The 10,471-nt window shown below is 31.8% G+C and overlaps 1 protein-coding gene across 1 annotated transcript; it reads right to left on the reverse strand.

The window, feature by feature from the left end:
• Positions 1-7,838: 7,838 nt before the first annotated feature.
• On the reverse strand, positions 7,839-9,908 carry LOC120072550 (expansin-A4-like). The gene is made up of 3 exons (XM_039024939.2): positions 9,599-9,908; positions 9,200-9,518; positions 7,839-8,627 (listed from the first exon to the last, which is right to left on the reverse strand). Exons 1-3 carry the CDS (start codon positions 9,753-9,755, stop codon positions 8,318-8,320), a joined length of 786 nt encoding a protein of 261 aa, XP_038880867.1. The 5' UTR covers positions 9,756-9,908; the 3' UTR covers positions 7,839-8,317.
• Between the last annotated feature and the right edge of the window lie 563 nt (positions 9,909-10,471).

The raw sequence follows: 10,471 nt of genomic DNA on the forward strand, positions 1-10,471 counted from the left end.
AAGAAGAGATTGTGAAGCTGGTGGAAGAAATGCTCAAAGCTGGAATCATTCGTCCGAGCCACAGTCCATACTCCAGTCTTGTCCTGTTAGTGAAGAAGAAAGATGGTGGATGGAGATTCTGTGTTGATTATCAAAAACTAAATCAAGCAACGGTGGCCGACAAGTTCCTTATACCGGTATGAGGAGCTGTTAGATGAACTACATGGGTCAGTGGTTTATTCCAAGCTGAATTTTAGGTCGGAGTATCATCAGATCAGAATGAATGAGAAGGACATCGAGAAGACAGCCTTCAGGAATCATGAAGATCACTATGAATTCCTTGTTATGCCGTTCGGACTCACAAATACTCCAGCCACCTTCCAGTCCTCAATGAACCAGGTTTTTCGACCGTTCCTTCGTAAGTTTGTACTTGTTTTTTTTACGATATATTAGTGTACAGTCCTGACATCTCAACACATGAGACACATTTGGGAGTGGTGTTCAATGTCCTCAGAGACCATAAGTTGTTTGCAAACCAGAAGAAATGTACCTTTTGCCAATCGCAGGTCCAATACTTAGGCCACTGGATATCAGCTCAAGGAGTAGAAGTCAATGATGGGAAGGTCAAAGTCATGAGGGAAGTGGCCGCAACCATAAAATGTTTATGAATTAAGGGGATTTTTTGTGCTCACAGGGTATTATAGGCGATTTGTTCAGGGATATGGGAACATCGCAACCCCACTTACCAAACTGCTTCAGAAGAATGCTTTCAAATGGGATGAAGAAGCCAGTCAAGCCTTTACAAATTTGAAGCAAGCTATGGTGACAACCCCAGTCATAGCTCTCCTAGACTTCTCAAAAGGGTTTATGATAGAAACGGATGCATCAGGAATGGGTTTAGGGGCTTTCTTGTCACAAGAGTCGAAGCCTATATCCTATTTCAGTTAAAAACTGTCAATGAAAGTCGAAGACAAGTCTATCTATGAAAAGGAACTTATGACAATTGTCCTAGCAGTACAAAAATGGAGACATTATTTATTAGGAAGCAAATTCACCGTGATCTCAGACCAGAAGGCGTTGAAATTCTTGATAGAGCAACGAGAAGTACAGCTTTAATTCCAACGTTGGCTAACCAAGCTACTTGGATACGACTTTGAGATCCTAAACCAACCAGGGTTACAAAACACAACAGATGCCTTATCAAGGGTGCCGACTCAGATGGAATTGAGGATTATCAGCTCCAACTATTATAGATATTGAAGTGGTATTAAAGGAAGTGGAGGAAGATGAGGAGCTCCAGAAGATCATCACCCTATTAAAGGACAATCCCGAGGGGAAGCCAAAGTATAAATGGCAACACAATAGATTGACTTACAAGGACAGGTTAGCGTTCTCCCAAAGGTCTAGTTTAATTCCCTCACTATTGCATACTTTCCATGACTCGGTGCTAGGAAGGCATTCCGAATTCCTGAGGACCTACAAGAGAATGAGTGGAGAACTATATTGGCAAGGGATGAAATTTGATGTGAAGAAATACGTAGAAGGGTGTGAAATATGCCAAAGGAACAAGTATGAGACTCTTACACCAGCAGGATTACTCCAGCCACTTTCTATTCCATATTTGATTTTGGAGGATTGGAGCAAGGATTTCGTGGAAGGGTTACCAAAAGCCGAAGGTTTTGATGTCATAATGGTTGTAGTAGACCGCTTGAGCAAATATGCGCATTTCACACCTCTCAAACACCCTTTCTCGGCAAAGCAAGTAGCGGATATATTTTTCCAAGAAGTAGTGAGGCACCATGGAGTCCCGTTGTCCATTCTGACCGATAGAGAGAAAATTTTCTTGAGCAACTTTTGGAAGGAGATGTTTACGACTATGGGGACGAAATTAAAAGGAGTACATCATTCCATCCTCAAACGGACGGACAAACGGAGAGGGTGAACCGCTGTTTAGAAACCTATTTACGCTGCTTTTGTAATGAATAGCCAAAGAAATGGAACAAATGGATAGCATGGGCAGAATTGTGGTACAACACGACTTTCCATGTCTCGATCAAGACAACCCCTATCAGGCAGTCTACGGAAGACCCTCACCACCTCTGATCACGTGTGGAGATAGAAGGACCTTCAACAATGTCATGGAACAGCAGTTACAAGAATAGGACTTAGCTCTCAATGCCTTGAAAGAAAACCTGACTATAGCTCAAAACCGGATGAAAAAACAGGCTGATAAACATAGGAGAGAACTGAACTTTGAGATTGGAGAAGAAGTGTACTTGAAATTGGGGCCTTACAGATAGAAATCCTTGGCAAGGAGAAGTGAAAAGGTTGGTAGGGAAGGACGAGAGAATGTTTTGAGAGATCAAGGAAGAAATTGTCTGATAAATAAAGAGCAAGGGATTTTGGTTCTTCATTCTTCTTTTTCTTCTTCTTTCTGTTTCTGGTGTGGTGGTTGTTGTTTTCTATTTGTAGGGTACGAAGAGCTTACAGTGTCAAGAGGGTTATAGGGTTTATATATATCACCCCTCTAAAACTTAGGTCCAAAATCTTAAATAATATATAATGCGTAAACAATTTAGGTTTTGGAGGTAGCCTCCACCCGGACACGTCGCCTCTGGATCCTCATGCGTGGTCATTTGAATCGTCAACTAACAAATTCAAGACATTCTAATAGCTCTTGTGATTCTCTCCATGTAGAAAAAATAAGGGGAAATAATTTACATATAATAATTGATGAGAAAAATATGAAATTTCAAAATTAAAATAGGATAGAGTAAGAATTAAGTTTTGTTTTATAACAGTTTGGTTTTTTAATTTTAATATTAAAAATGTTTATTCAAAATTCTTTGATAAGTTCTTGACATTTCTTTACAAAAGTTGTAAGCCACTATTTTCCTTTTTAAAGGGAAAAGAGATTTGAGAGAATACTTGTGAAATTTTATTTCTAAACTTTGAAACTTATTTGAAATTTTCGTTTCTTTATTTTTCTGCTTTTCTTTTTTAACAACAAAAGGCAAATATGTTGATGACTATTTTCTTTTTACAATTTTGTAAAAAATAGAGAGATGAAGAAATCTTTTAGGAAAAAATATATGGGGATACGGAATTAATAAATTAGAAACATATAGACCTATTTTAAAGAAAAATGCTATGCCTAATCAATTTAGAACTTGTTTGAATTGATTAGAGAAAAAAAAAAAAAAAAAACTTGTTTTTTAAAAAAATATTTTTATATAAAAAATTTTTTTATAAAATTATCTAAAATACATTTTGAAAATATTTCAAAAACTATTTTGAGTGCTTTTAAATGACTTATTTTTAAAATTTAAATACCCTTGAAAAAAGAAAATAAAATATTAGAGAAAGATATGATAGCAAGAAAATATTAGTCAAACTTCATTAAATAAATAAAAACGTGGCTAAGAAAAACAAGAAAGAAAAAAGTTATAGAAAAAGATAGAAATTTGAGAGAAGAGAAAGAGAGAGAGGTAAAGTGAAGAGTAAAAGATAATGCATAAAAGAAATATCGATAAATAAGAAAAGTTGTAGTGAGAAAAAATTTAGAGATGTATTTATTAGAGAGGGAACAAAGTTGAAAATATTTTTTAAAAAAGAAAAGTTTAGAGATAGAATTTTTAGAAAGATAATTAAAAATTTTTAAAGTAAAAATAATATAAAAGACAAACCTTTTTGAAAGAGATGAAAATTATAAAGGCAAGGAAATAAAAGTTATATAGAGATATTTTAGAGAGAAAAAAATTAGAAGGTTGAATTTATTGGAGATAGAATCAAACAGGGAAAAAAATAGCACTTGAAAAATAAATTTCAAACAAAGAATCTATTTTCAAAACTATATATGTGTATATTTAAAATAAAAATTACTCAACTTTAAAAAAAATTATAAAAACTTAGATATCACGTAGTCAAGATTTGAAATATTGATGTGGAGGGAAATATCGAAGTCTTGATTTTAAGGAAATATCGTTATCGATTAAAATTTTAGGAAACTTTAGGGAAATTAAAGGAAATTAATAGAAATTATTATAATTAATTAATGAAACTTTGATTGTGGCTGAATTAGATTATTATTGATCGTTTTTAATCATAATTTCTATAAAGCAAGACAAAAAAAAAATGCATATTGTGAAATACATGTGTAAATATTGATGTAAGAGCAGAAATTTAAAAAAGAAATGGAAAAATAATTATAAAATAATATCAAATATTAGTAATTAATTACAAAATCAATGGACATGAAATGTTTGTATACAAAATATTTTCTTTTAAAAAATCAAAAAGCAGAAGGAAAATTGGTAAGGGGCTTTTAAGTTTTAAAATTAAAGAAAAAATAGAATTATCAAAACTAAAATTTAAATTTTTTTTATCAAAATGAATATAGCTCAACTGATATATAATAGGTATAAGAATCTATATATGTGAATTATATTAACCTACTTGACAACTACTAATTTAGAAAATAACCCAAAAATATAAAATATAAAATTGGCGTCAACTTTCCGCTTGATTTATAGAATGGTAGGACTTGTTTGGATATGAATGGGCCAAGCATTTTGCAAAAATTCTTAGTTTCTATTTTTTCCATTTTTTCTAAAGAATGTGATTCTCTTAGCTCCAAATATCAAATATCATATAATATCTAATGATTCATATAACTAGTACCATCGTATTGAGATGGAGTAATCTTAGAACTAATTAATGTATATAGTTGTATTCAAATATATAGTTCGAATAGAGAGAAATGTATCAAATAATTCTATTTAATTTTATAAATATTATCAAATACTAAATCAATTTTATAATAAAAAAATATCCTTTCTAATAGTGATACTCACAAAACTTTAGGTTCTTATATGAAAGATAAAAACCTATATTCTCTAAAATCGTACAAAAATCTTTAGTCTCCATTTATTACTTTGAACGTTACAGTGATTTTTCAAGTAAACATTATATTGATGGCGGTTGAATCGTCTATTTTTATTTTTTTATCCGACAATTATAAATAAAAGGATATAAATATAATGTAAGAACGAGAAGATAGATTCTTAAAAGGAGGGGAATTAAGAATAGAATTACGTGGGGGAGGGGCATAGATTTTGTTTTCAAATATAAAAAAAAAAAAAAAGAATATAAAGGCTTTTGACCTAAAAAGGACATTTGGTAAAAAAGAATGTAGATAGATTTCCCTTAAGAAAGACACATGCAATGCACAAAAGATAGTAAGAATATTGTTCTAATTCCAACAACTTACCCACTATATACTATAAAACCCTAAAAACAACAAAAGCATCATTTGGGATTGTACATGTTGGAAATTGAGAGCAAAATTTGGAGCTACATTAGCCCTCCATTTTTTTCTTTTTTTCTTACCAAAAGTCTTTTGTTCTCTTAGATGAGATATATGGTGGTTGGATAAGGGAAAAATTCCACCTTTTTTTTTTTTCTTCTTTGCTTGTGGGTTAGCCTTCTTTTTGTTTTCCTTTTGTCTTAAAAATGGAACTTTACTCTGTCTAATTCAAACTTGGAAGAAAGCATCTTCAATTGTTAACCAATACACAATTTCACAACATGTACTTTATAAAAGATACAATTTCTATAAAACCACTCTTATTAAATACTAAACAACTTCTTCATAGACTATTTTATTTTGTTTAAACTCTTTTGGTCAAATGTTTTATCAATTCATGTTTTGTCACTAGGTATTTTTGACAGAGAGACATTTTGATTTATAATGTTAAAAGGGTCGATTCTCTGTACAAATAGAAGTATCATTTTTTTTCATTTTTAAAATCACTTGAAAACATAATTTTAATTACTCAAAATTAATTTAATTGTCAATTTTACACTTTTAAATGCAATTTTCATATCATCAAAATTAGTTTTGAAGAATTAAACATGTTTCATGGTGATTTTGAAAATGATAAAAGTGATTTCAACCATTTTAAAATTACTTCCAAACATAAAAGTCCACTTAAATTAAGCAATCCAAAACAAAATAAATTAAAAATGATAAAACATAAAAATAAAAAAATTTAAAAACTCGAAACGTAATTAAATCTTTATTCTTCTCTTCTCTCTCACTATTTAAATCATGATTCACACCTCTTTCATCATCAACTTCATTGTTCAATCTTCATCTTCTACTTCTTTTCTATTGTCTACTCTAGTCACTCAACAATCACTTGACGTTACTAGATTTTTTTTTTTCAAGTTTTCACTCTCTTCTTGAATCTATTCTAATCTAACTTAAAATATGTATTATAGCAATTAATTAGACATTATATATATATATATATATATATTTATTTATTTATATATTTATTTATCGTATCGTATCCGTATCATGTATTCGTATATGTGTCTGTACTTCTTAGATTTCTAGTCTTTGAGATTAAAATATATTGAAATTCGAAACCTAAAATCACTCCAACTTTAGATATGAAAAGTATATCTTATTCTAATAATTTTCATTCATGAAAAAAAAAACACTATATAAACATATATTTAAAATGTATTAAGGGAACTAATGGGCATTGAATTATTTTTTTAAAAAAAAATTAACAATAAACAAAACACTAATGACTAAATTAAAAATTTATTGACAATTCAAAGGTTAAATTAGACAATACTCCTAAACTTTCTATTTGTTTTAAAAAATACTGATAAATAACTTTAAAATGGAAGTTAGAAAATAATTTTATTATTAGTATATGAACATTATTAGTAAATTATTTTAAAAATATCTCCAAAATTTTAAAAATTATATTAATTCCCTTAACTATTTTAAAAAATGTTAGCAAATTATTTCACCATTAGTATATGGACAAAAACCGATTTATCCACCCAATCACATCTCCTCCCTCTTGCATTCCTCCTTTCTCATTTACTTCAATCTATGACTTAACACTTTTTTATTTTTCCTCTTCTTTTCATCTCTTCAACATACCACCCTCTTTTATTTTATTTCCTAATCTCTAAAACTACCTTCTTCAATCAAGATAAATAGTTTATGGCCAGAAGAAAATATATACTACTATACTAATGAAAGCAACTAGCACATCTTGACAAATATCATATTGTTGAAGAATATTCCTCTCATTCATCAAATCTACATTAGGACGACAAAGCTTTTGATCTTTAAGAGAAAATGTCATATTAATTAATGTTGAACTAAACTCATTTCGACAATTAAATGCTTTTTTAAGCATTCTTAAAAGTTGTAATTATATTTTCTCATCCTCCAATTACAATTTCTTAGTCTAAAATGTCTCGTGAATCTTCCAAAATTACAAGAGATTTTTACATAAAAAATCATCTTTGGGCTATATATTTCTTAAATTGTCTTTCAATTTGAATTTTTTTTCGAAGAAGGCTTTTAGTGTTAATTTTGGACAATTTACCCTTTTTTCCTTTTATATATATATATATTCCTATGAAATTCCTTCAATGTTTGAGAGAGAAAATGCATTTAAAGAGAGAAACTACATTTAATATGATTTTTTTTCATTTTCAATATAATGAAGGCAATTTCAAATATAATGAAGGTTTTATGTACATGTACAAGGCTCATTTCAAATATATACAATAGTATTTCAAATATTTCTCAAGTTATTTCAAATATAATATAATGAAGACAATTAGCACATCTTGACAAATCCCATATTGTTGAAGAATTCCTATCATTGATTAAATCCACGTTTGGATTCATAGATTAAAAACTTTTTTTTCCTTTAGAAAAAAAAATGTCATATTAATTAATGTTGAACTAAATTCGCACTCATGAAAGTTGTAATTACATTTTCTCATCCTCCAATTACAACTTTTTAGTCTAAACAACATTATTTAAGTAAAAACTTCCAAATCTTTTTAAATTTCACGATACAATTCTTTGGAACAATAATAATACATGTGAGTCATTTCATATAACATAACAAACTTTACTATATGTAGCAGTAAATTGCTGCGGGCTACACATTTACCATTGCAGCCACTTCAGCCTCCCCTACACTCTTTTCAACCGCGGTAATTTTCAAATTCACCACCGCTACTTTAACATAAAAGCACACACCCAACAAACAAACCAAAACAAAAAAAGTAAGAAGTTACCACACCTCGGTAACTTTTCCTACACCTATGATTCGGAATTACAGACTTATAATTGCTGTTGACTTCTTAACCCTAGAAAGTCCCATTTTGACCGTCCTACTTTAACTTTTACCTCTCCCCACTACACCAAAGTTTCCCGGGTAAATAAAGAGGGGAAAAATAGAGAGAGGGAAAATTTTCAAAAAAAAGGATAAAAGGAAAAAGGGAGGGAATTTCAAACGCGGAAATTCTTTCCCGTGAAGGTCTGACCGAACTGCCAATTAGAAGGTGCCACGTTCCATGAAGTTGAGGTACGACGGTCACTGCCGGTGACGCGGAAGGAGAGAGCCTGGCCCACTAAAACAGAGTTGGATTGCCAATTTTGGCCCCAGTTACGGCTCATGCTCATCCAACCGGTGTTTGATCCTTTTACGCTAACCCTCACGATATCCCCTGCACCCGCGACGTTGGTGATTAATACCAAGTTGAAGTAACGGAAACCGTTGATTGTGAATCTGATTCCTCCTTGTTTCCTACATGGCACCCTGTAATTGCAAGATAAATTAGTATAAATTTTCAATTTTATTTCTATTTTTTCTTGTGTTTTTTGGGAATTTTATATTTATTATCCTAATAAATCAGCTTAACATCATTAATTACTTTTCTTACGATATATGGGCTATTTTATGTGAGGTAAAGGCAATTATTAAAAATAAAATAAAATAAAATCCCACTAAGGCAGGGCTGTTTAGGGAATGTCACTCACTTCAATCTCTGGAAATAACTTAATTTTCTAGATGAGAAATTCAACATTTACTTCAGAAATTGAATGCATTCAACAATATGAGAAACAGAATACTAAACGACTCAACTATGAAGACAGGGCAAAAGGATTATACAAGCAAAAACAGAGTATATTTCCAGATCTGTTCCCACAATGGAAATGGGGATTTCCCCTCAACTTTTCCTACCTTTCCCAGTTGCCAAACAGAGCAAAACCAAGCAAATCAAATTCTCAAGGGGAATGGGAAAAACCCATTAGAGGAATCAAGCATTTTAAAAAGAAACAGAGACCAAAAAGATCAAGAAAGGCGGCATGTAAAAGAAGCAGACTCACCGGCGGTAAGAGACGGGAACGATTCCGGCGCGGTACTCAGCGATCTTGAGGAACATAGGCATAGCGAGATCGAAATGAGTGCGAGGAGGGTTACACCAACCGCCATTGTCATTAGGAAGAGCAAAATTGGGGGGACAAAAATTGGTAGCCGTAATGAAAATAGAAGGGCTACCAGGATGGCACCATTTTGGGTCATTAGCGCACTTGATCTCGAAGCAAGCACCACAGCTTAAGCCATTGTTGAAGAGCGCAGTACTGAGAGCAGCTGTGTTGACGCCATAGCCCTGGCTGTAGAGATTCCCATACCCACAAGCACCACCTGGAGAAAAACAGAGAAATCAGAGAAAGAAACCACAATGAAGAAAATGTAGTAAGAAGAAGGGGAGGAAAGGGAGATACCCATGGTTCCAGAGGCATCACTGCCGCCGTAGAAGGTGGCGTGAGCGTCCTGCCAGGGGCCGCCGGAGTAGACACCGGGGATTCTGGCGTGAGAGAGGAGGAAGAGGGAGGAGAAAGAGACGAAGGCAATGGAGCAGAGGAGAGAAAGAGAAGCCATGAAGGAAGAGGAGAGAGAAAGGAGAGGGTTTAGGGTTGAAGGGAATGGAAAATGGGAGGGAAGAAGAAGGGGTACTTATGGAGGGAGAATGGCGGAAGAAAAGGACAGTGTGGGAATGGGAATCAAGAGCCAAACAAACAAACCCACTGCGCTGCAAACCCGAAAAAGTAAAGCGCGATATTATCACTACTGTAATTAATGCCATTTGCCGTCCTCCTTTTTTCTTTTACCATTCTCTTTTTTTTTTTCTTTCTTATTTCTAAATTTGGAGTAATTCTATTTGATCGTTAATTTTTAAAATGCTGTAATTTTAGTATTAAAAACCGTTTGGCACGTTGAGTTAGTTATTAAAAATCGTATGTATTATTATAGTTGAATTATAATAATTTATAATTAGGGATATAAATTATTTTAATTATTATAAGATGTATTTTAGGTGTAAACTATTTTAATTTGAAAAGAAATAATATTCTCTATCAAAGAATAAAAAAAAACAAGTTGATCTTAGGATAGTTCTTATCCTAAACACACACTAAATGTTTTGTTGTCATATGGCATGAGTGTTTAGCATTAATGTTTATTAATTAATTTAAAAAAATTAGTTTTTTAAATTTACATCATAATAAAAATACTTAGGGGCATCTGGGCTACATATATCTTTGTACATCCCACCAAATTATCCAATAATAATTTACCACATGACAAATTCACTTTAC

Source organism: Benincasa hispida, chromosome 3 (assembly GCF_027475165.1).
Source record: "Benincasa hispida cultivar pf3 chromosome 3, pf3_genome.v1.1, whole genome shotgun sequence".
NCBI lineage: Eukaryota > Viridiplantae > Streptophyta > Magnoliopsida > Cucurbitales > Cucurbitaceae > Benincasa > Benincasa hispida.

Coding starts and splice junctions, on each gene's coding strand:
- LOC120072550 (XM_039024939.2), bottom strand. CDS start 9,755: ATGGCTTCTCTTTCTCTCCTCTGCTCCATTGCCTTCGTCTCTTTCTCC. Junction 9,519..9,598: donor TGATGCCTCTGGAACCATGG/GTATCTCCCTTT, acceptor GTTTTTCTCCAG/GTGGTGCTTGTGGGTATGGG. Junction 8,628..9,199: donor GTTCCCGTCTCTTACCGCCG/GTGAGTCTGCTT, acceptor TTGCAATTACAG/GGTGCCATGTAGGAAACAAG.